At 42.2% G+C, this 26,800-nt stretch overlaps 1 protein-coding gene across 3 annotated transcripts in view; it reads left to right on the forward strand.

Moving 5' to 3' along the window:
* Positions 1-26,800, forward strand: part of col14a1a (collagen, type XIV, alpha 1a) — a 386,358-nt gene that overhangs the window by 122,907 nt on the left and 236,651 nt on the right. For all 3 annotated transcript variants that reach the window (XM_061915882.1, XM_061915884.1, XM_061915881.1), the window contains exons 6-9: positions 14,371-14,526; positions 14,628-14,747; positions 19,817-19,981; positions 20,096-20,260. In XM_061915882.1, coding sequence (XP_061771866.1) covers positions 14,371-14,526; positions 14,628-14,747; positions 19,817-19,981; positions 20,096-20,260 — 606 coding nt within the window. The remainder of the gene's footprint in view (positions 1-14,370; positions 14,527-14,627; positions 14,748-19,816; positions 19,982-20,095; positions 20,261-26,800) is intronic.

Raw genomic sequence — 26,800 nt, forward strand, 5'->3', positions numbered from 1 at the left:
TTTGCTACTTGTGCCAGCTTTTTCGAAACATGTTGCAGGCATCAAATTCCAAATCAGCTAATATTTGCAAAAAATAGTTTTCCAGTTTGAACATTAAGTACCCTATCTTGTCTTTGTAGTCTATTCAATTGAATAGACTGAAAGGATTTGCAAATCATTGTATTCTGTTTTTATTTACGATTCACACAACGTGCCAACTTCACTGGTTTTGAGTTTTATAAATGTTAAAGTGGAAAGTAAGAAGATATTGACATGAATTTAATAAGTAGGTTCATAAGAGTTAGGGAGAGGATAAAATAAGAACATGTTGGTGTGTCAGAATTATCACTAGCTGTGTTTCCATAGCAGTATTTCCTCAAAAGAAAAGTAAGATTTCCCAAATTTCGACAAAGTACATTTGCGTTTTTATTAAAGGGTGTTTTCCGTCATGAGCCATAATTCTCGTAAAATCTTGTCCCGCAAAACTCCACTTGGAGGAAGATGAAAGATTTGCGTTTCAATGGGTTTGGAGCTGTCATTGCAGCGAGTGAATGCTCAAAGGTAACGGCCTTACATAGGTCAGTGGCCAGGAATACGAGATTTTGGGGAAATAAACGTGAATGAGGGTTTTACGGACACGTCACGTTTGGTGTTTAGGTGCCATTTCCATCATACTTTTCAGATGCACTTCAATATCAGAAAGGCTGAAAAAACACTATGAGAGCGTAAACTGTTTTAGTGACATTCGAGAGTTTTTTTTGAAATATGGGTGTTTCCATTACAAGTTTTAAGTCAAAAAGTTAAAGTACCAATGATTGTGACACACACACTAGGTGTGGCGAAATTATTCTCTGTTTTTGACCCATCACCCTTGATCACACCCTGGGAGGTGAGGGGAGCAGTGGGCAGCAGCGGTGCCGTGCCCGGGAATCTTTTATGGTGATTTAACCCCCAATTCCAACCCTTAATGCTGAGTGCCAATTGCGATATTTAGGTTTTGCGTATTTCTAGGGCCACAGTTAAAGAGAAGGGCGGCCGATCCATAAATTGGTGGTGTCTATTCCAGAGGACGTATCAATGTATATTTGATACAAGAGTAATTAAGTAGATATTTTTATTTTCTCAATAATTTTGTTGTCATTTGTGTCAATGTTTACAAATTTAGAGAATTGTTCACTGGACACAGTAAGACTTTGACCGCGATTAATTTCAACGAGTAATTATTTAATTTTTTTTTTTTTTACTTATTATTTACTATTGACTTTGTCTTGATCAAACATTCATCCATCCATTTCTACCGCTTGTCTGTCTTGAGGTCGCTGGGGGTGCTTGAGCATATCCCAGCTGCATTCGGACGGAAGGTGGGGTACACACTGGACAAGTCACCAGCTCATTGCAGGGCCAACACAGATAGACTCAACCATTCAATTCCATCCATTTTCTACCGCTTGTCCCTTTCGGGGTCACGGGGGGTTGGGGAAAGGGGGGGCTAGAGCCTATCTGAGCTGCATTTGGGCGGAATGCGGGCTACACCCTCGACAGTAACGTGCTGTCAGGGAAGGCAAGTGAGGCAGTGCCTCACCTGCCACCACGTGGCTTAACCATGAGATGTTCCAAAACGAAGTAATAAAATAAACTAAGTTTTAGTATTTCTCTTTTGGTTTATGCTTTCTATGTGATTTTGGTGTGGTTCCTGTATATTTTGATAATTTTCATGGTCAAAATCACGGAAATTCCATGTTTCCTTATCAAAACAATGCAGCAGATGAGAATCGAGGCAGACACAGGCGGTGCCTCCATGGCTACACACAGTGTGTCTTGGGTGTGTGCATACGAGGGGCGCATGCTTATTGCCACATGGAAAAGGCAGGTCTTGAGGCAGCAAGTACCTCTGCCTCAAGGTAGGGGGCGATACATTGTCAAATTGCAGTTTAATGCCTCAGCAGTACTCTAACATGCCACACTGGGATAAGTGGGGGCGCTCAAGCTAGCAGACACAGGTCTCTCCAGCGGAAGCCAGCATTTTTTTCTTTTCTTTTTTTTTAAAACTGTATTTATAATAAACATCCATCCATCCATCCATTTCCTACCGCTTATTCCCGTTTTGGAGTCGCGGGGGGTGTTGGCGCCTATCTCAGCTACAATCGGGCGGAAGGCGGGGTACACCCTGGACAAGTCGCCATCTCATCGCAGAGCCAAACATGGCATTTTTATTAGAGTAAGCCAGTGTTTGTGGGTGTTTTTTTTCAGATGCAAAAATATTGTTTAATTTCTTGGAATGAAATATGGAGGATTATATACTGTATCCAAGATGAAATACTTCCCTAAACTGGACTTAAAGACAAAATGATTGTGATCATACAAAGTACATTTTCATGGAGGATAGCTGTTGCTGCTTCAGATACAAATACAGAAAGGTAATATACACTCACAATACTTGATTTATTTTGTTAAAAGCAAATGGGACCAAAACGTATTTAATAACAACTTTATCAATTTTTTTTTGGACCTATTTGTCATATCATAGTATCATTATGATAACGTTTTTATGAAAGCGAATAAATCCCTTTTTTTCCCCCTGTAACGCTAATGTGCAACCTAAATCAACAATGATGAGAGCTGCACATATGAATTTAAGTAAAAAAAAAAAAAAAGAAAAGAAAGTATTTATGCCTCGCCTGGTGTTTAGTTCACTGCACGCCACTGACCCTGGACAAGTCGCCATCTCATCGCAGGGCCAACACAGATAGACAGACAACATTCACACTCACATTCACACACTATGGCCAAATTTAGTGTTGCCAATCAACTTATCCCAAGGTGCATGTCTTTCAATTGCATGTAATAAAAGAGAGTAAGAAATTAGTTTATATATTGTGATGATATTGTTACCCTGCCAGTAGAATTCACTATAAATATGTGGAAAAATGTACAGTTAATACATGTGATCGGTATCTCTTGAGCTCACTCATGGATGATCAGAATCAGAATTGGCAGCATAAAACCTTGATGGGAACATCCCTAATAAATATAGTTAAGTGTATTCGGCAAATATTAATTAATACATACATACATTCAACCTTTTTCTAATCAAAATTTAGATTTTTAACTTAGTACCTCATTTGCACAATGCAAAGCATTCTATTTTTTTTAACCTAATTAGTCTACAAGCCAGTAGACCTTTAAACATTGTAAGAATGAGACGGTGACACCGATACAGGTGTTGCTACCTCCAAAAATGTATTATTCATGTCTTGATCTTGGTAATCTTTACGATCTGTGTTGCATTGCTTCAAGTTGTTGGCAGAAAACCAAAGCTTCAATTGCAGCCGATACAGTTTTAGCAAAAATCCTTACATGAGTTCATTTAAATCTCCCGTATCACACACTTCTCTCCTTAGCTCTGTTCTGTGGTTGCTCCCTTGCGCCATGAGGACCGCGTTTTTAACCATGTGCTTGCATGCCAATTATAGATGATGCTCATTCAGTTTGTGCACTGGCATGCAAATAGGATCAGTGATGGCTGTGCCTCTGCTAATCATGAGCATATATGCAAAAAGGTTCACATGTAGTTCATCCTAGCTCATTGTTTAGGAGTTTCTAACCCAAAGACAGCCTAGTGCAAAACACTCTTTATAAAAAAGGAAGCAAATTAGAACCTGGTAACTACCGACCTGTTTCTATTCTCAGTTCCATTTCGAAAGTAATGGAGAAAATAGTTTATGAACAGGTAGATAGATACCTTGCTACTAATAAACTAATGTACAAATTCCAATCCGGCTTCAGAACTAACCACTCCACTGACACATGCCTTCTCTATCTGACCGACCACATCAAACATGAGGTGGACGCAGGCAAACACTGCGGCATGGTCATGCTGGACATTCAGAAGACCTTTGACACCGTTAACCACGCTATACTGTTGGATAAGCTCCGAGCAATCGAATTCGACCTGGATGCAATCTTACTTGGAGGGGAGGAAACAGGTGGTAGAGGTGAACGGCACCATGTCCTCTCCCCTCTCAGTAAGGGGTGGAGTCCCCCAAGGCAGTATACTAGGACCTTTACTGTTCCTAATATACGTAAATGACATGTCATCAGCATGCCACTGTTCCTGTTTGCGGATGACTCGGCCCTGCTGGTATCCGGCAAGGACAAGTCACAGGTGGAACAAATCCTCAGTGCTGAACTCCTCAATATTTGCACCTGGCTTGCTGACAACAAGCTATCCATACACTTAGGTAAAACAGAATCCATCCTATTTGGGTCCCATATCAAACTTAAGAAGGTCAGTGACTTCACTATAAAAGTAGGTGACATTGTTATCACCAGGAAGGATGAGATCACCTACCTCGGTTCCATTCTAGAGGCTAATCTTTCCTGTGATAAAATGGCAACCAAGGTGATCAAAAAGGTCAACCAAAGAACAGATTCCTCTATAGAATCTCCTCTCTGGTCAACAAAAGCACCTTGAGGATTCTAGCGGGAACTCTCATTCAACCCTTCCTCGATTACGCTTGCACCTCCTGGTACCCCAGCACCTCCAAAACCCTCAAATCTAGACTCCAAACATCCCAGAATAAGCTAGTCCGGTTACTTTTAGACCTCCACCCCATAACACACCTCAATCTAACCCACTTCTCCAAAGTGGGCTGGCTCAGGGTGGAGGACAGAGTAAAACAACTTGCACTGAGCCTAGTCTATAAAATCCGTTACACCTCCTTGATACCAAAGTACATGTCAAACTACTTCCTTAACGTAAATGACCACCATAACCACAACACCAGGGGGAGCTCCACAAACCACATTAAACCCAGATTCCGATCTAACAAAGGTCTTAACTCATTCTCTTTCTATGCCACATCAATGTGGAATGCACTCCCAACAGGTATAAAAGTAAGTTCATCTCTATATTCCTTCAAAACCGCTCCAAAACAACACCCCCAGGCAACTGCAACACTTTACTAACACCCTCCTCCATTCACATCCCATCTCCCCGGATTATAAACAACTCAAATGTACTTCTAATGTATATACTTGTTCTTATGCTATCTGAACTCACTATGTTCTCTGCTGGCTGTACATATCCTACTAAATAAGACCTACACTGTTTCAATGTCTACATTTCTCTGTTGATGCAATTGTTGATGACTGAAGTTCTGATATCAACCAAAGCTCCTCATCCCACCCCCCGGATTGTAAATAATGTAAATAATTCAATGTACATACTATGATGATTAACTTGTGTGATGACTGCATTATGTTGATATAATATATTTGTACCATAAATTGATTAACGTGGACCCCGACTTAAACAAGTTGAAAAACGTATTCGGGTGTTACCATTTAGTGGTCAATTGTACGGAATATGTACTGAACTGTGCAATCTACTAATAAAAGTATCAATCAATCAATCAATCAAACTCTGAGCTGATACATACTTGAATGTGAAGAAGAAGGGGTTCAATGATTTGGGTTTCTTCCTGTAACTTACTGGAGTTACTCACTTGCAGCCCCAGTATAAAAGGAGTTAAATGAGATCATTTACACGCCATTAGTTTGCCATTCAAAAGATGATACAAGTTACCAGAAGACTTTAGGAGAGGTGCAGTAGCTTGAGAAATATAAAAAAAAAACGTTTCAAACTTACTAAGCTAACTTCAGGCAATGCAAATTGTGAAAATAATTGATTGAATTAGATTATTAAAAGCAGGGAATTTACGAAAATCTGTGTTTTTAGGAGAACTGTAGGTGAGGCTCAAACCGTATCTTTGTATCTGTAGTCTGAGGGAAGAACCACTGTGCCACACTTTGAAGCATCTGCCGCGGATGAGGGGTGGGGGGTTTTGTGGTGGGGAAAAAAAGAGAAGAACGAGGGCAGATGGGACTTGGAGAAAGCAGAGGCACCTTTGACCAGCCGACTGGTACATACAGTATATCATCACAAAACACAGGAGCAGCAGACAATCTCTCTGACATCAACAGCATTGTGTGCATATTTATGTGTATGCAGGGCTTTGATTTTCTTGTCCCTCTCCCCTCTGCGTGTGTGCGTGTGTGTGTGTGTGTGTGTGTGTGTGTGTGTTCATGCACGTGTCTGTATACATGGGTTATGTATTTATGCTTTTGTTACAGTGGATCAAATGTGATTATTTGAAAAATTACTTTGAACCTTACCGTGTATATATATATATATATATATATATATATATATATATATATATATATATATATATATATATATATATATATATACCTCAGTGGTTCTTAACCTGGGTTCGATCGAACCCTTGGGGTTCGGTGAGTCGGCCTCAGGGGTTCGGCGGAGGTCAAAACACACCCGTTTTTATTTACACATCGTGTAAATAAAAACTTCTCCCTATCGGCGTGTTACGGATACGGCAACAGCAGAAGTCACACTGATTTGCAGGTGTGTAATTTGTTGTGAGTTTATGCACTGTGTTGGTTTTGTTCTCTGCACGGTTCATTTTGTGCACCAGTAAAAAAAACATGGTAACACTTAAGTTTGGGGAACATATTCACCATTAATTAGTTGCTTATTAACATGCAAATTAGTAACATATTAGCTCTTAACTGGTCATTATTAAGTACTTAATAATGCCTTATTCGGCATGGCCTTATTATAAACCTAACCCTCTAACCCTGGCCCTAACCCTAACCCTTTCAAATTAAGTATTTGTTACTTAGAATATGTTCCCCATACTAAAGTGTTACCAAAAACATATAACTTTGTCTTGAATTTGAAAAAAAAACAGCATTTTATTTTTAACTAAAGAAGGGTTCGGTGAATGTTCTTATGAATCTGGTGGGGTTCGGTACCTCCAACAAGGTTAAGAACCACTGATATATATATATATTGTCAAAAGTATTTGGCCACCTGCCTTGACTCACATATGAACTTGAAGGGCCATCCCATTCCTAACCCATAGTGTTTCATATGATGTCGGGCCACGTTTTGCAGCTATTATAGCTTCAACTCTTCTGGGAAGGCTGTCCACAAGTTTGCTGAGTGTGTTTGTAGGAATTTTCAGACATTCTTCCAAAAACACATTGCTGAGGTCTCACACTGATGTTGGTCCAGACGGCCTGGCTCTCAGTCTCCGTTCTAATTCATCCCAGAGGTGTTTTATGGGGTTCAGGTCAGGACTCTGTGCAGTCTTTATGGACCTTGCCTTTTGCACTGGTGCACAGTCATGTTGGAAATCACTGAGCTCCTAAGAGAGGCCCATTATTTCACAGATGTTTGTAGAAACAGTGTCCGTGCCTAAGTGCTTGATTTTATACACCTGTGGCCAGGACAAGTGGTTAAGACACCTGATTCGGATTTGGATGGGTGGCCGAATACTTTTGGTAATATAGTGTATAATTTTACTGAAAAATGTTTTTTACCTATTGTTTGTTTTTAATGTTGATTTATTTAATGTTATTGTAGTGTGCGACTGCTGTTGTTTTTGTTGTAGCCACAGCATGTGTAATTATAAAACCTGTTTTGCTGCCCTCTCAGTCAGGTCAGTCTTGTAAAAGAGATTTTAATGTCAATGAGTTTGTACCTGGTTAAATAAAGCCAAAGACAAATGTCAACAAATGCTGTGAGCCTATACATCAGGGGTCTCAGACACGCGGGCCAAATGCTGCCCGCGGCACGTTATTCTGCAGCCCTCACCTTAATATGAAGGTTCAATGTTTGTGCGGGCCACACGTTTTATATGAATGGCGCTTGACAGCGTTGTGTTATTTGGTTACAAAATGGCTCTTTCAACGTTCTGGGTTGCCTATTCACGCGTTAGTGGAAAAGCGGCAAATGAGTGAAAGCGACAGAAACGTTGCCATGGAGACCAGGGTTTTCTTACGTGCCTGGCTGCAGTCACACCGCGACACCTGTCCGTCAGTAATAAGTCCCCGATAATCTGGACCCATTCAAACCGTTATTTTTTTTTTTCTTGTTTAATTTGCATTGCCTCACACGATGAACACTACATGTATTTCTATATGACGCTGGATAACTTTTTTGCGTTCGCTCTCCCGTGTTGCTGTAGGGAGGAAAGGCGGAACGACACACATTGTGGAAATAACATTATTCTCCGAGCGTCGGCTAAATACAAATATATTCCGCAACCCCAAACATGTCTTTTTCAAAGCCTGCAGTGAAGAGAAGGGTTAGTGATGAGCAAAGACAATTCCAGGAAAAGTGGGAGATGCAATATTTCTTTTTTTGAGCACAGGGGCACCCTGATGTGTCTTATTTGCACAGGTAAAGTCGCGGTGCACAATTTGAAACATCATTAAACAACTAGACATGTTGAGGAGTATGCAACATTTTTTTTTAAGGAAATATTTTCTTGCGGCCCAGCCTCACTCAGACTGTGCATCCAGTGGCCCCCAGGTAAATTGAGTTTGAGACCCTGTTATACATGCTTGAATGTGAAGAAGAAGAAGAACACATGAACACATGTCGTTCTACATGTGTTCTGATCCTATTCATTAAATTCCCAATGGTCTATATTACATAAATGTATTACATAATTGTTTTTCCTGTAATTAAGTTCTCTCAGCCCTATTCAGAGCATGTATGTATTTGGTACTCAGCGCCTACCAAAGTCCATTTTAAACATGCAGCCACTTTCATCTTTGAAGTACCCATGGCAGTTAGTGTACTCTTCTATTACTAGGTGTATGGAAAACCCACTGCTTGCAGTACGTGCAGTATTGCAGGAACAAGGTTTGTCAGCACAGTAGAAGACAGTCGGTGCAGTTTTCATCCACTTATTATTAATTAAATTAATAGTTAGATTATTAATTAAATCTTGGGGAACCAACTTACACAAATTCAACCAAGTCCCGTAAACTATTTGCAACCTTGCAAATTTGTCGAATCCTCACAACTGGGGACGGCGTGGCGTTGGTAGAGTGGCCGTGCCGGCAACCTCAGGGTTCCAGGTTCAATCCCCACCTTCTATCAACCTTGTCACGTCCGTTGTGTTCTGGAGCAAGACACTTCACTCTTGCTCTTGATGGGTCGTGGTTAGGGCCTTGCATGGCAGCTCCCGCCATCAGTGTGTGAATGTGTGTGTGAATGGGTGAATGTGGAAATAGTGTCAAAGCGTTTTGAGTACCTTGAAGGTAGAAAAGTGGTATACAAGTATAACCCATTTACCATTTAACTTGTCCGCGTATTTTGGCTAGTTTCAGTGTCAGTTTATTTTGAACATGTAAACAATAGTACAATTACAATGTAATGCATCACATATATCTAGTTATCTCATTACAACAAAAGGAGTAGGAAGAAGCAGAACTTATTTAATCCTCATATAGCGGTCTTATCTCATGTATTTATTCTGTTTGTAAAAGAACAGTGAATATATAAATTAGTAAATAAATGTATTTACAATAAATAAGTAAACACATATTAAATACATAAATATTATTCATATAAATATATACACAATGATTACATTTTTCATAAATAAATAGATAAGTAATTTATGGTTCACCTCGGGGTTCATTGGGATTATCTTTTTTTTTTTAAAGGTTCAAGATGTTTATCATAATTGTTCTTCTTTATACTTTGTGAACACTTGTTGTTTGAACAGTCTCTTAAACTGAAACATATTTGTGCTTTGTTTCCTTGCTCAATCTATTCCATAATTGAATTCCAGATACGGATATGGTGAAGGTCTTAAGTGTTGCATGTGCATACAAACGTTTTAAATTAGATTTTCTTCTAAGGTTATATTTCTTCTCTTTTGTTGAGAAGAATTGTTGAAATGCACCAAGTCGTTGAATATTTATATTTTTGATTCAATAAAAGAAGGGTTTGTATGTTCTCTATATACAACATTATATAGTATTCTAATTGATCTTTTTTGTAACACTGTTAGTGAATGAAGCGCACATTTGTAGTTGTTTCATCATATTTCTTCACAATTACTCCGTTATATGGTAACACTAGCGAGCGGTATTTTGCCTTATTCGTGTTTCTTGCAACTTTACGTTGTATATTTTTATATGAGGTTTCCAGTTCATTTTATCATCTATTACACTCAAAAATGTGTCTTGTGTATTCTCTCCTGAATCAAACGCAACCGTGTCATCTGAAAATATTACCAACTTTAAGTCCTTTGTAACTTTACAAATTGTTTATATAAAGATTGAACAATGTTGGTCCCAGTATTGAGTCTTGAGGTACACCACAAGATATTTTCAGTTCTGCAGACATTTGTTCTCCTATCTTCACTTATTGCTTCCTATTGGTTAAGTAGCTTCTTACCCAATCATTTTCATTTTATCAAATCAAATGTGTCCCGAGTAGCACTCAAACTAGCAATGAAACTATCTACCCACTAAAATTCCATGCATCTTCACTTGTTAAGGTAATATATCTTATTGTGTTACATTTCTGTGTGCCATGTTGCCATTGTTTTCTATATATTTTTTATATTTGTTCATTAATATTTATTCTTCAATAAATGTCCCGATTATAATTACTCTGAGGAAAAAATAGGGATGTTCAGATTCGAAATTGATATTGTGTATTGGATTGTTATCAGCAAAAAACCCCAGATCATATTGGCTTCTGCACCACAATGAGATCAATGGTGTATGTTTAGAGACAATTGGCTACTTCACCTTCTGTTTGCTTGAGGATGCCACACAGGTACTCAATTGGGTTCAGGTCTCGACACATACTTGGCCACTCCATCATCTTCATCTTCCTCAGCAAGGCACTTGTCCTCATGGAGGTGTGTTCAGAAGCCTTATCATGATGAAAAACTATCATGAGGCTCGGTTTTCTAAGGGAGGCGTTCATGCTCTGCTTCACAGTGTCACAGAACATGTTTCCCTCAATGAATCACAGCTCCCGAGCACTCATGCAGCCCCGCACCATGTCGGTATCACCACCATGCTTTGTTGTAGGCAAAACACAATTGTCTTGGTACGCAATAATAGCTATGGCTTTGGCATGATCTGACATGACACTTAAGACTTTGTATTAGTTTCTCTATTATTTACTTTTCAGCGCTCTTGTTTTTTTTTCAATTTCCTGTTTGTCTCCATCACTTCTGTAGTCTGAATGCTGGCTCCCTCACCTGTCACTGATTGGATATCAGGTGACACATGTCCCTGGTTGCAAATCGGGGTGCTTCTTAAGCCAGCCCAGAGGCTCGGGGTTGGATCATATTTGCTTTGTGCCTCAACGTGAATCGCTTTCTCTATGCTTCCATGGTTGGTTCCTATGTGTGCTCTTCCCAGGCTGTACTATTTTGTTGTGATTTCCCTTATCAAATGTTTTTACCTGCACTTTGCATCCTGGGATCCAGACCAACAACACCCACACCCCACATCAGACCTTAGCCGTGTTGATAGTAAATACGATGTGGATAGTTAATCCACCAAATAAACGAAAAGTAAACAAACTCTGCTATTCATTGCTATTCTACAGTTGGGTATCTAAACATTTGGCCATGCTGTTTCAAATCTTATTTTTCTCTTCAATTTCTGTTCGTCAAAAGGTGTCAGCCAAAAGACTATCCCCATACCTACCCTGTCTGTCTTTCTCATCTTTATCTGGTATCTGCAGCGGATGTATGGTTCAAACAGCAAGACACAAAATTGTTCTTGCTGGGAACACACTCCATATGAAGAATATCTGAGTTATTTTTAGCCTTTCTTCTGGGAATCTGTCACATGTAATTTCAAGTATATAGAGCGTGTTTAGATGTATGTCCACTCTTGTGGTTTTGAGCAACAGCGTTTGATCGATACAACCAAATAACTGTTGAAATACTTTGAGTTGATACATTCACTTGTTCCCCGTTGGTATCAATGTGTTTGTCTGTGTTTGACAGTTCACTGTAAACAGACTGATTGTGTTTTAATTAGCAGTTCGACACCTTAGTTACCCAATCTTTTATTTTGAGAACTGTAAGAAATCCAATACATCCTCACTGAGTGGTTTAATAATAGTTCTCTTTGGATTGGCTTGAAAAGAAAATCCAGGCAGTTCAATTATTTGTTTGTTGACTCACAGTGCTTGTGTCTCTTCTATGTTATATACTTTCACAGGAAAAGAAAATGTACTAAAATGAGCCCAATTACTTCATCAGGTTGGGTTGGATTTTTGAATATAAAGTAGCCACTCTCATTTAGTATCAATATGGTGACTGTGTTGATGTTGAATGAGAGTATGCATGAGATAACTAAATACTAGAGGTGTAACGGTACGTGTATTAGTATTGAACTGTTTCGGTACGGGGGTTTCGGTTCGGTTCGGTGGTGTACCGAACGAGTTTCCACACGAACATCGCCGCCTATGCTCAAGTCTTAACAAGATGCTCCGCTCCGTTCTGCCTGTGTCTCCTACACAGCACCCAGCATTGTCCCACCTACACAACAATGCAAAGCAGTAACAGCCAATCAGCAGTGCTTATTCAGAGCGATAGGAGCCAATCAGCAGTGCGTATTCAGAGCGCATGTGTGTGTGTGTGGGCGTGTGTTAGGACACCAAAGCCCTGTATGTCTGTTATTTCATCCATCCATTTCCATCCATTTTTCTACCGCTTATTCCCTTTCGGGGTCGCGGGGGGCGCTGGCGCCTATCTCAGCTACAATCGGGCGGAAGGCAGGGTACACCCTGGACAAGTCGCCACCTCGTCGCAGGGCCAACACAGATAGACAGACAACATTCACACTCACATTCACACACTAGGGCCAATTTAGTGTTGCCAATCAACTTTGGCTTTTTATGTGTTAAATGAGCAGTGTTGAAGCAGCAAAAAAGGACATGTTGTTAAATGAAGAGTTTCTGTCTCTGATAGTTTGATATAATAATGTGACTGCATCATAAAGCCTACATGAACTCCATGGTGTTCAGGGATGAATAGTCTCTCCTATTGCTATTGTACAATTTTTTCAGCTATAGTTACATTAATCATTAGTATTGTAGCAGCCTAGTTTTGAATGGCAGGGTCCCTGCTATCACATGTTGATACAAATGTAACATTTACATAATAAAAATCCACTACAGGCTTCCCAAATGCTGTAATAAATTAAGCATGATGACCTGGGGATAGGTTGATTGGCAACACTAAATTGGCCCTAGTGTGTGAATGTGAGTGTGAATGTTGTCTGTCTATCTGTGTTGGCCCTGCGATGAGGTGGCGACTTGTCCAGGGTGTACCCCGCCTTCAGCCCGATTGTAGCTGAGATAGGCGCCAGCGCCCCCCGCGACCCCGAAAGGGAATAAGCGGTAGAAAATGGATGGATGGAGTTGACTTGAAACTGTTTAATGTTTCACTTTTTAAATATAGAAGAAAGAAAAGTTTTGTTATTTTATTTAATCTGTGCAACAACTTGAGGCATTTTAATGTTGATTAACGTGGGCAGAAATATTATATAGTGTTCCAAATGTTAAAAGGATATAGCCATTGTTTACAAATTTGGTGAATAAATAACTAAAACATTTATATTTTATTGTTTTCTTACTGTACCGAAAATGAACTGAACCGTGACCTCTAAACCGAAGTACGTACCGAACCGACATTTTTGCGTACCGTTACCCCCCTACAAAATACATTAAAATCCATATTTGTGCAGCATTTTTGTGTTTTGTTAACATTGCAAATTACATTTGTAGCTATATTTTAGATTGATAGCCATGGTGGCCGTCATGTTATTCATCAGTTGTCTTTTTACATACCTGTAATTTGTTCTCACGGTCTCTTCTCTCTCTCTTGTTTCTACATTCAAAACATGTCCTTGTATTCTGGATAACATGTAATGGTGGTTCTGCGAGCAAAATGTTATATAGACTATGTTTTAAAGACCGTTTTCTCACCGTCTCTTCGGGACGCGCCGTTTTGTGGATAGTCATATTTACGTGCCTCCACTTTGACTATGTCTTCTTCCCGTTATCCATGTTGTAGTTTTTAAGCGCTTCAATATCAAGTCTACTGACAGCTGTAAATACAATCTTTAAGCTACGTTGTATTAAAATGACAACAGTGGAGTATGCATATCCATGTAAGAGCCAGTCTGCCCTATATAGTGTAAAAAAAAAGTTGATTGACTACAGCTCTGAGTATGATTGTTGACTCGCGCAAAGCACTTTGGATAAATGTTTTATCATATATGGAAATATCTGCTGATGTCACAATTGGGGAAAAAGTCACTATTAAGACAAATTCCAAACGCCTGGTTTGGAGGAAGTATAAATGAAGAAAAGATTGTTTCATAAATATCTCCGCCATGTTGACATGGTCTAAGTTAAAATTTTTGGGACCTGTGCAGATACCAAATACACAAAAGCAGGTACCAATAAGTAAAAAAAAGTTGGATTTGAATAATAGGTCCCCTTGAATGCTTTGTTTCCAGCAGACCAGTTTGTGTGCCACACGGAGGCCATAGCAGACATTGTGATCCTGGTAGATGGTTCCTGGAGTATTGGAAGGAATAACTTTCGGCTGGTCCGCATGTTCCTGGAAAATCTTGTCGACGCATTTGACGTGGGCATTGATAAGACCAGGATAGGTGGGTCTACCTTTTCTAAAGTTAATATATATTTCTGCATTATTCCAGTATATACTTTGTAGAGGCAACTGACACATTATGCAAATGTGTTTAAACCTCAGGACTGGCTCAGTATAGCGGTGATCCAAGGATGGAGTGGCACCTCAATGCTTTCACAACTAAAGATGCTGTACTTGATGCTGTGAAGAACCTTCCTTACAAAGGAGGAAACACTCGCACAGGTACTGATTTTGTTTGACGTAATACACAGAACAAAAGTATAAACACAACACTTTTGTTTTTGCTCCCATTTTTCATGAGTTGAACTCAAATATCTAAAACTTTTACTATGTAAACAAAATTCCTATTCCTCTCAAATATTGTTCATAAATCTGTGTTAGTGAGCATTTCTTCTTTGCCAAGATAATCCATCACACCTCACTGGTTTGGCAAAATTCTGATTAAAAAGCATGATTATTGCACAGGTGTGCCTTAGGCTGCCCACAATAAAAGGCCACTCTGAAAGTTGCAGTTTTATCACACAGCACATTGCCACAGATTTTGCAAGTTTTGAGGGAGCGTGCAGTCGGCATGCTGACTGCAGGGAACTCCACCAGAGCTTTTTCCTGTGAATTGAATGTTCTCTTGGATCATAAGTGATCTCCAAAGGCGTGTCAGAGAATATGGCATTACATCTACTCCTCTCTGAGCTGCAACCTTATCGTGGTAGAGGAGTTTGCGTGTCCCAATGATCCTAGGAGCTATGTTGTCCGGGGGCATAAAGCCCCCTGGTAGGGTCTCCCAAGGCAAACAGATTCTAGGTGAGGGATCAGACAAAGAGCAGCTCGAAGACCTTTATGAAGATGAAAAACCATGGACCCAGATTTCCCTCGCCCGGACGCGGGTCACCGGGGCCCCCCTCTGGAGCCAGGCCCGGAGATGGGGCACGATGGCGAGCGCCTGGTGGCCGGGCCTGCTCCCATGGGGCCCGGCCGGGCACAGCCCGAAGAGGCAACGTGGGTCACCCCTCCAATGGGCTCACCACCCATAGCAGGGGCCATAGAGGTCGGGTGCATTGTGAGCTGGGCGACAGCCGAAGGCAGGGCACTTGGCGGTCCGATCCTCGGCTACAGAAGCTAGCTCTTGGGACGTGGAACGTCACGTCACTGGGGGGGAAAGAGCCTGAGCTAGTGCGCGAAGTCGAGAAATTCCGGCTGGATATAGTCGGACTCACTTCGACGCACAGCAAGGGCTCTGGAACCACTTCTCTCGAGAGGGATTGGACCCTCTTCCACTCTGGCGTTGCCGGCAGTGAGAGGCGACGGGCTGGGGTGGCAATTCTTGTTTCCCCCCGGCTCAAAGCCTGTACGTTGGAGTTCAACCCGGTGGACGAAAGGGTAGCCTCCCTCCGCCTTCGGGTGGGGGGACGGGTCCTGACTGTTGTTTGTGCTTATGCACCAAACAGCAGTTCAGAGTACCCACCCTTTTTGGGAACACTCGAGGGAGTACTGGAAAGTGCTCCCCCGGGTGATTCCCTTGTCCTACTGGGGGACTTCAACGCTCACGTTGGCAACGACAGTGAAACCTGGAGAGGCGTGATTGGGAAGAATGGCCGCCCGGATCTGAACCCGAGGGGTGTTTTGTTATTGGACTTTTGTGCTCGTCACAGTTTGTCGATAACAAACACCATGTTCAAACATAAGGGTGTCCATATGTGCACTTGGCACCAGGACACCCTAGGCCGCAGTTCCATGATCGACTTTGTAGTTGTGTCATTGGATTTGCGGCCTCATGTTTTGGACACTCGGGTGAAGAGAGGGGCGGAGCTTTCTACCGATCACCACCTGGTGGTGAGTTGGCTGCGATGGTGGGGGAGGATGCCGGACAGACCTGGGAGGCCCAAACGCATTGTGAGGGTCTGCTGGGAACGTCTGGCAGAGTCTCCTGTCAGACAAAGTTTCAATTCCCACCTCCGGAAGAACTTTGAACATGTCACGAGGGAGGTGCTGGACATTGAGTCCGAGTGGACCATGTTCCGCACCTCTATTGTCGAGGCGGCAGATCGGAGCTGTGGCCGCAAGGTAGTTGGTGCCTGTCGGGGCGGCAATCCTAAAACCCCTTGGTGGACACCGGCGGTGAGGGATGCCGTCAAGCTGAAGAAGGAGTCCTATCGGGTCCTTTTGGCTCATAGGACTCCGGAGGCAGTGGACAGGTACCGACAGGCCAAGCGGTGTGCAGCTTCAGCGGTCGCGGAGGCAAAAACTCGGACATGGGAAGAGTTCGGGGAAGCCATGGAAAACGACTTCCGGACGGCTTCGAAGCGATTCTGGAACACCGTCCGCCGCCTCAGGAAGGGGAAGCAGTGCACTATCAACACCGTGTATGGTGCGGATGGTGTTCTGCTGACCTCGACTGCGGATGTTGTGGATAGGTGGAAGGAATACTTCGAAGACCTCCTCAATCCCACCAACACGTCTTCCTATGAGGAAGCAGTGCCTGGGGAATCAGTGGTGGACTCTCCTATATCTGGGGCTGAGGTCGCTGAGGTAGTTAAAAAGCTCCTCGGTGGCAAGGCCCCAGGGGTGGATGAGATCCGCCCGGAGTTCCTTAAGGCTCTGGATGCTGTGGGGCTGTCTTGGTTGACAAGACTTTGCAGCATCGCGTGGACATCGGGGGCGGTACCTCTGGATTGGCAGACCGGGGTGGTGGTTCCTCTCTTTAAGAAGGGGGACCGGAGGGTATGTTCCAACTATCGTGGGATCACACTCCTCAGCCTTCCCGGTAAGGTTTATTCAGGTGTACTGGAGAGGAGGCTACGTCGGATAGTCGAACCTCGGATTCAGGAGGAACAGTGTGGTTTTCGTCCTGGTCGTGGAACTGTGGACCAGCTCTATACTCTCGGCAGGGTTCTTGAGGGTGCATGGGAGTTTGCCCAACCAGTCTACATGTGCTTTGTGGACTTGGAGAAGGCATTCGACCGTGTCCCTCGGGAAGTCCTGTGGGGAGTGCTCAGAGAGTATGGGGTATCGGACTGTCTTATTGTGGCGGTCCGTTCCCTGTACGATCAGTGCCAGAGCTTGGTCCGCATTGCCGGCAGTAAGTCGAACACATTTCCAGTGAGGGTTGGACACCGCCAAGGCTGTCCTTTGTCACCGATTCTGTTCATAACTTTTATGGACAGAATTTCTAGGCGCAGTCAAGGCGTTGAGGGGTTCCGGTTTGGTAACCGCAGGATTAGGTCTCTGCTTTTTGCAGATGATGTGGTCCTGATGGCTTCATCTGACCGGGATCTTCAGCTCTCGCTGGATCGGTTCGCAGCCGAGTGTGAAGCGACCGGAATGAGAATCAGCACCTCCAAGTCCGAGTCCATGGTTCTCGCCCGGAAAAGGGTGGAGTGCCATCTCCGGGTTGGGGAGGAGACCCTGCCCCAAGTGGAGGAGTTCAAGTACCTAGGAGTCTTGTTCACGAGTGAGGGAAGAGTGGATCGTGAGATCGACAGGCGGATCGGCGCGGCGTCTTCAGTAATGCGGACGTTGTACCGATCCGTTGTGGTGAAGAAGGAGCTGAGCCGGAAGGCAAAGCTCTCAATTTACCGGTCGATCTACGTTCCCATCCTCACCTATGGTCATGAGCTTTGGGTCATGACCGAAAGGATAAGATCACGGGTACAAGCGGCCGAAATGAGTTTCCTCCGCCGTGTGGCGGGGCTCTCCCTTAGAGATAGGGTGAGAAGCTCTGCCATCCGGGAGGGACTCAAAGTAAAGCCGCTGCTCCTTCACATCGAGAGGAGCCAGATGAGGTGGTTCGGGCATCTGGTCAGGATGCCACCCGAACGCCTCCCTAGGGAGGTGTTTAGGGCACGTCCAACCGGTAGGAGGCCACGGGGAAGACCCAGGACACGTTGGGAAGACTATGTCTCCCGGCTGGCCTGGGAACGCCTCGGGATCCCCCGGGAAGAGCTAGACGAAGTGGCTGGGGAGAGGGAAGTCTGGGTTTCCCTGCTTAGGCTGTTGCCCCCGCGACCCGACCTCGGATAAGCGGAAGATGATGGATGGATGGATGGATCTATCCGGCCTCACAACTGCAGATCACGTATAACCATACCAGCCCACGACCTTCACATCCACTACGTGCACCTACATGATCGTCTGTGACCAGCCAACCGGCCAGCTCCTGCAACAATTGGTTTGTATAACCAAATAATTGCTGCACAAACTGTCAGAAACCGTCTCAGGGAAGCTCATCTGCATGCTCGTCATCCTCATTGGGCTCTCCACCTGACTGCAGTTTGACTTGAGTGGGCAAATGCTCACGTTGATGACGTCTGTCACGTTAGAAAGGTGTTATCTTCACGGATGAATCCCGGTTTTCACTGTTCAGGGCATATGGCAAACAGCGTGTGTGGCGTTTGCTGATGGCAACTTTGTGAATGGTGTGGCCCATGCTAGGGGTGGGGTTATGGTATGGCCAGGCATATGGCATGGATAGCGTAAGCAAGTGCATATTATTGATGGCATTTTGAATGCACAGAGATACCGTGACAAGATCATTAGGCCCACTGTTGTGCCATTCACCCAAGACCATCACCTCAGCATGACAATGCACGGCCCCATGTTGCAAGGAAGTGTACACAATTTCCAGGAGCTGAAAACACACCAGTTATTGCATGGCAAAGCAAACTCACTGGACATGTCACCCATTTAGAATGATTGGGATGCTGTGGATTGGCGTATACGACAGCTTGTTCCAATTCCTGCCAATATCCAGCAACTTCACACAGCCATTGAAGAGGAGTGCACCAACATTCCACAGTCCACAATCAACAACCTGATCAACTCTATGCGAAGAAGATGTGTTCCACTGTGTGAGGCAAATGGCGCTCACACAAGATACTGACTGCTTTTCTGACATGGACTGTGGGATTGTGCTGTGTGATAAAACTGCACATTTCAAAGTGGCCTTTTATTGTGGGCAGCCTAAGATACACCTGTGCAATAATCATGTTGTTTAATCACACTTGTGAGGTAGGATGGATTATCTTGGCAAAAAAGAAAGGCTCACTAACACAGATTTATAAAGATTTCTGAACAATATTTGAGAGGAATTGGTCTTTTGTGTACATAGTAAAAGTTTTAGATATTTGAGTTCAACTCATGAAAAATGGGAGCAAAAACAAAAGTGTTCCGTTTATATCTTTGTACAGTATATGTTGTGGTATTTCGTTCCCTATTCAATTTTCACTCGGTGTACATCAGTTTTATAAATCATATGTGTGTGTTTTTTTTATTCCTCTTAACTTGACTGGTTTCAGGCCTTGCACTGTCCTACATCTCGGAGAATTGTTTTAAGCCTGAGTCTGGTGCCCGTGTCGGTGTACCTAAGATTGGGATCCTCATCACTGATGGGAAGTCTCAGGATGATGTTATCCCACCTGCACAAAGCCTGAAAAAAGATGGTGTTGAGCTGTTTGCTATCGGTGAGATTGGACATACAGTACGCAGGAGAAATCTTCTCACTGATCACAATTTATGGAGCTTCACCTAAATTAGTGTATATACTACAGCGTGTACTTTTTTTCTTGGTGTTCCAGGTGTGAAGAACGCTGATGAGAATGAGCTCCGCTCCATTGCTTCCGAGCCCGACGACTCTCATGTATACAATGTAGCTGACTTTAATGTTATGAGCTCCATTTCTGAAGGGCTGACCAGAACAGTGTGTCAACAAGTGGAGCAGCAAGACAAGGACATAAAACAACGTAAGTGCACAAATGAGACATCACAGACTCGATGGACCGTGTAGCTCTAGTAATTTCATACCCAATGAAAATGCTCTATCAGAAATTCATTACCTCAGCACACATTGTTTGGCAATGCAATTTCTAGCTATAATCATAATGTAATTCAACTTTCTTTTTTTTTGTAATTCACAAATACTTTAAAAGCCCATTTATGTACACCTTCAGAGGTTATTGACCCAGTTTAAAACTACCTGGGGTCAAAACTGTAGAACTTGTGTACGCACATTACAGTAGTAGAGTTTTACTGTCATTATTGCAGTGAACAGGTTCAAAGAACAACGGAATTGGAGCAGATCCCCAAGGTGCATACACAATTTGGTAAAATAAATAGTAAAAAAATATGGAAAACAAGATATGTATCTATATGTATATATAGGGCCGAAAAGAATGTGATTTATAAACACTACTGTATTTGAGGATGTGTGCACCGGTCCACGAGTTTTGTACCTGGCGAACGCACTTATTGGAGACATGGCAAAAAGGCGGCAAACATATTAAGTGGTGACATAAAGTCATATGTTGTAAATAGAATTTGATTGTATTTGCATACTGACAAATCGGATTTTGTTTTATTGTCATGAGAATATTATTATACGTCCAATAATTATGAAATGTGTTAAAACAACAATGTATCTGTTGAAGGGGACTTACGATTAATTTTGTGACTTTTTTTGACTTGTAACTGTTGCAATGGATACTAGTGTTAAACCAGGGGCGCTCACACTTTTTCTGCAGGTGAGCTACTTTTCAATTGACCAAGTCGAGGAGATCTACCTCATTCCTATTTATAATTTATATTTATTTATTCATGAAAGAGACATTTTTGTTAACAAGTTAATGGTGTTTAATGATAATACAAGCATGTTTAACACACATAGATTCCTTTCTTTCTTGAAGACAAGAATATAAGTTGGTGTATTTGATTCTGATGACTTGCATTGATTGGAATTAGACAGTGGTGCTGATAACGTCCGCATTTTCAAATGGAGGAAATAAAAAGTCCTCCTTTCTGTCCAATACCACATGAAAGTGGTTGGATTTGGCATCTCATTTGTCCAACTTGCATACTCGTTTTTAAACACTTTGTTATGAGAGTAGCATATGTGTGTGGCCCTTTAATGTCTGGCAGCAGGTGAGTGACGTCAGTGACTGTGCGGGTGGGCAAGCAAGTGAGAAAGCGGTCGCTGAGGGCGGGGGAGAAATACATTGGCATCAAACTCCGTAGCTTGCTAGCTTGTGCACGCTAGCTTTCTGAGACTCTTATTTTGTTAGCACAAGCAGGATCAAACAGGTCTTTTATAGTGAAGACAGGAACTGTGCTGTCGGTCTTTAGAGTTTTGACAGTAGGTACGGAGTCTCTAGAAATAAAATGTGTTTCTCTGCGTCCGCCCTGTTAGTGATTTTTTTCTTAAATATGAGCTCGCAGCAGCCAGCGTCATCTCACAAGATCCTCGGGTGCCGAGAATGTCAAACAACTGACGAAAGTGAAGTCTTGGTATGATTGATGATTGCTCATTTTTATGTATATTTTTTAATGCCTGGCTTGAGATCGACTGACACACCCTCCGAGATCGACCAGTCGATCGCGATCGACGTAATGCCCACCCCTGTGTTAAACAATGCCAAAGCGTCAAATAATAAAGTTCATGCAATTTGGCATAAGCTCACACGCAGTTTAGAATCCCTGTGTTCGCATGGTTTTGGAGTAGTTTCTTAACCGTGGGGAAAAAATCACGTCACACATTGACGGATGTAATTTTGTAGTCATTTTTGGAAACATTTTGACGGAAACCTAATTTCCCTCTGCTGAGACCACACAGCTGAGACTGTAGCCCCCGGAACCTCTGTATATTTCTTATAGTTTTATGCCCTCCTGCCAGCTCTTTGTCTACAAAAAAAATACCACAAAATATATACATTTGTTTTGAGAAAAACTTCAAGAAAAAGGTAGGATAAAGTATTGGCGTTTTTTTCGGATTATAAATCGCTCCAGAGTATACGTTGCAGCGGCCGAAAATGCATAATAAAGAAGGAAAAAAACATATATACGTCGCACTGAAGTATAAGCCACATTTTGGGGGGAAACTTTTTGAATAAAATCCAACACCAAGAATAGACGTGTGAAAGGCAATTTGGAATAAATAAAGATTAGTGAACAACAGGCTGAATAAGTGTAGGTTATATGACGCATAAATAACCAACTGAGAAAGTGCCTGGTATGTTAACGTAACATATTATGGTGAGAGTCATTCAAATAACTATAACATACAGAACATGCTGTACGTTTACCAAACAATCTGTCACTTCTAATCGATAAATTCCATGAAATGTTCTTCCTCGATGTCGCTTCTAAACAACTCTGCCAACTCCAAAGGTATGCGCAGCTTCCTCTTGTCGTTTTCTGCTGCATATTTCACTACGTCCTGCTTGTAATCTGCAGTACATGATCTCCTTTTCGGTGCTATTTTTGTTCAGCCCTTCTCAGTTTTTATAAGTTACCGCCAATAATGAAATGATCCATCTTAATAGCTACGGCAGTAACATATAGCAATTAGCATCCCATGACCCACAATGCACTTCTGCCATGACCCCCCGCCGCCAAATTCTTATTGGCTGACGTGTGAGTGACGATTTCTGACATTTTCTTCATCTCTTCCGCGAATGAGATAAATAATATTATTTAATAATTTATTGTATTGTGTTAATAATTTCACACGTCGCACCCACGGCCAAGCTATGAAAAAACTGCGACTTATAGTCCGAAAAATACGGTAGTTGCATATAATATTGTCATGTGCACAATAACACGGATGTGTAACATGCATTAAAGTAAATGCTGGTAAAATAAAAAAATGTTTTTAGCTATCTCTGTATCGATCAGAATGCGTGCAGATGCACCTAATGGTTTGACTCAGTGATTCTGTATAGAAAATAGGGATGCCGTTCGTCTTCAAGTTATATATTTTACAGTGTACATTTTCAAAAGATAAACTGTTAATTTTGGAGAGGGTGCGGTGGGGTTTCATCTGTAGTCTGAAAATGCCTCCACACAGGAAGATCTTACAGACACATCAAATCAAATCAAAACAACTTTATTTATAAAGCACATTTAAAATTTACCAAAGGGGTAGCCAAAGTGCTGTACAATGGGCAGGTTAAAAGATAATTCGAGGACCGAGCAAACAACACAACACAAACAGAACGTGATAAAAGATAGATAAATAAAAACTAAAAACATAAAAACAGGTTTACAGCAGGTGTATAATGGGGCGCCATTGCAGGACGGATATCACCTACTGTTAAAAGCCAAGGAATAAAAGTATGTTTTTAAGAGAGATTTAAAAACAGGAAGAGAGGAGGCTTGTCTAACACTCAGAGGTAGGTCGTTCCAGAGCTTAGGAGCAGCAGCAGCGAAAGCTCTGTCACCTCTAAGCTTCAGCCTTGTGTCAGGCTGAAGGAGGTCGGAGAGATATGTTGGCGCGAGGTTGTTTAGACATTTAAAAGCAAATGAAAGGAGTTTAAAATTGATTCGATAACGCACAGGGAGCCAGTGAAGGGACGCTAATATAGGGGTGATATGCTCACGTCTGCGGGTCTGTGTTAGCAGATGAGCAGCAGAGTTCTGCACGAGCTGCAGGCGGGCGAGGGAGGCCTGGCTAATGCCTACATACAGGGCATTGCAGTAGTCTAAACGATTCGAGATAAAGGCGTGAATTAATTTCTCGAGATCATGTCCTGACAGAAGCGGTTTCACTTTCGCTATTTGGCGTAATTGATAAAAGCTTTTTTGAACGACGCTGCTGATTTGTTTTCCGTATTTAAAATCTGAGTCGAACTTAACCCCCAGGTTTGTGACACAGTCGATGAGATAAGGGGTCAGAGTGCCGAGGTCAACGTTGGGGGAGGGAGAGCAACTTGGACCGAACAACATAACTTCTGTTTTGTCTTCATTTAGACTCAGGAAGTTAGCTGAAAGCCAGGCTTTGATGTCGTGCAGGCAGTCAATGAGACGTTGAACCATGTTATTTTGTGCCATGGGAAAATAGATCTGGCAATCATCGACATAAAAATGAAATGCAATACCATACTTCCTAGAAATAGAACCAAGGGGGAAAAAGTAAAGCGCAAATAGGATTGGGGCAAGGATTGAGCCCTGGGGGACCCCGTGTGGTAACGGAGCTGTGTAAGACATAAAACTGTCTATTTTTACACAAAAACTCTTGTCGGCTAGGTGCGACCGGAACCAGTTAAGGGCGGCGCTCTTAATACCCACACAGTTCTCAAGACGAGTGGTAAAGGTGGCATGGTCGACGGTGTCGAACGCAGCAGACTGATCTAATAGCACCAGGACGACATATTTGCCAGAATCAGTTGACAGGAGGATATCGTTAAAAACTTTTAGAAGCGCTGACTCTGTGCTGTGGAGGGCTTTAAAACCGGACTGGAACATCTCAGTGATACCATTATCCTCTAAGAAGGGCAACAACTGACTGTAGACGACCTTCTCTAATATTTTGGAAATGTATGGAAGTTTAGAGATAGGTCTTAGGTTAGAGAGGAGAGAGAGGTTGAGGCTTAGTTTTTTAAGTAGAGGTCGTACCACTGCATGTTTAAACTCTACTGGAACTATTCCAGAAGAGAGGCTACTATTGATAATGTTTAGGACACTTGATCCAATAGTAGCAAATACCTCCTTAAACAGGCGAGGTGGGAGGGCATCTGCAGGAGAACCAGAGGGCTTCATATGAATAACTGTGTCATTTAAAAAAGAAAAGGCCACCGGTTCAAACTGATGGAAAACAGAAGAGAAATGCAGAGGAACAGTAGGGTCATATGAAGGCTGGGATAAACTGGCTCTAGTTGACGCAATTTTTTCAGAGAAAAAATGGAGACAATTTTCACAGAATTCAAAAGAAGCATCAAAACCAACAGATTTGGGAGCATCAATGACAGTGTTATTAGTTTTGAACAGAACTCTGGGGTTGTTACAGTTAGAAGATATAATCTGAGATAGATATATATTCATCTCTGCTTTTTCATGCACAAAGTGTATTCATGAATGGGATTTTGGAGCAAAATATATATTATCTTGACCATACAGAAGTGCGTAAAAAACAGATTAAAATCATCATATGTCCCATTTAAATATTCACACAGGTCTATGTTTACAAGACATGGTAGAAAATATGCACGTCCTCAGTGCTCCACTTCTCGTTGGGCAGCTCTTCATCGCATAGGTCAAGTTTGTCATTAATACCAACATGTATTCGTCTTACTAGGGATTACTCTTTAACGTTTCAAAATGTACAGTGGGGCAAAAAGTATTTAGTCAGCCACCGATTGTGCAAGTTCTCCCACTTAAAATGATGACAGAGGTCTCTAATTTTCATCATAGGTACACTTGAACTGTGAGAGACAGAATATGAAAAAAAAAATCCAGGAATTCACATTGTAGGAATTTTAAAGAATTTATTTGTAAATTATGGTGGAAAATAAGTATTTGGTCAACCATTCAAAGCTCTCACTGATGGAAGGAGTTTTGGGCTCAAAATCTCACGATACATGGCCCCATTCATTCTTCCCTTAACACGGCTCATTCGTACTGTCCCCTTAGCAGAAAAACAGCCCCAAAGCATGATGTTTCCACCCCATGCTTCACAGTAGGTGTGGTGTTCTTGGGATGCAACTCAGTATTCTTCTTCCTCCAAACACGACGAGTTGAGTTTATACCAAAAAGTTATATTTTGGTTTCATCTGACCACATGACATTCTCCCATGTGCTCTGTGGCAAACTTCAGACGGGCCTGGACATGCACTGGTTTAAGCAGGGGAACACGTCTGGCACTGCAGGATTTGATTCTCTGTCGGCGTAGTGTGTTACTGATGATAACCTTTGTTACTTTGGTCCCAGCTCTCTGCAGGTCATTCACCAGGTCCCCCCGTGTGGTTCTGGGATTTTTGCTCACCGTTCTCATGATTGTTTTGACCCCACGGGATGAGATCTTGCGTAAAATCCTAGATCGAGAAAGATTATCAGTGGTCTTGTATGTCTTCCATTTGCTGATAATTGCTCCCACAGTTGATATTTTCACACCCAGCTGCTTGCCTATTGTAAATTCACTCTTCACAGTCTGGTGCAGGTCTATAATTCTTTTCCTGGTGTCCTTCGACAGCTCTTTGGTCTTGGCCATAGTGGAGTTTGGAGTCTGACTGTTTGAGGCTGTGGACAAGTGTCTTTTATACAGATAACAAGTTCGAACAAGTGCAATTAATACAGGTAACGAGTGGAGGACAGAAGAGCTTCTTAAAGAAGAAGTTACAGGTCTGTGAGAGCCAGAGATCTTCCTTGTTTGAAGTGACCAAATACTTGTTTTCCACCATAATTTACAAATAAATTCTTTAAAATTCCTAAAATGTGAATTTCTGGATTTTTTTTCACATTCTGTCTCTCACAGTTGAAGAACTGTAAGTAGGAGAACTTGCACAATCGGTGGCTGA

The sequence above is a fragment of the Nerophis ophidion genome, linkage group LG11 (assembly GCF_033978795.1).
Source record: "Nerophis ophidion isolate RoL-2023_Sa linkage group LG11, RoL_Noph_v1.0, whole genome shotgun sequence".
Lineage (NCBI taxonomy): Eukaryota > Metazoa > Chordata > Actinopteri > Syngnathiformes > Syngnathidae > Nerophis > Nerophis ophidion.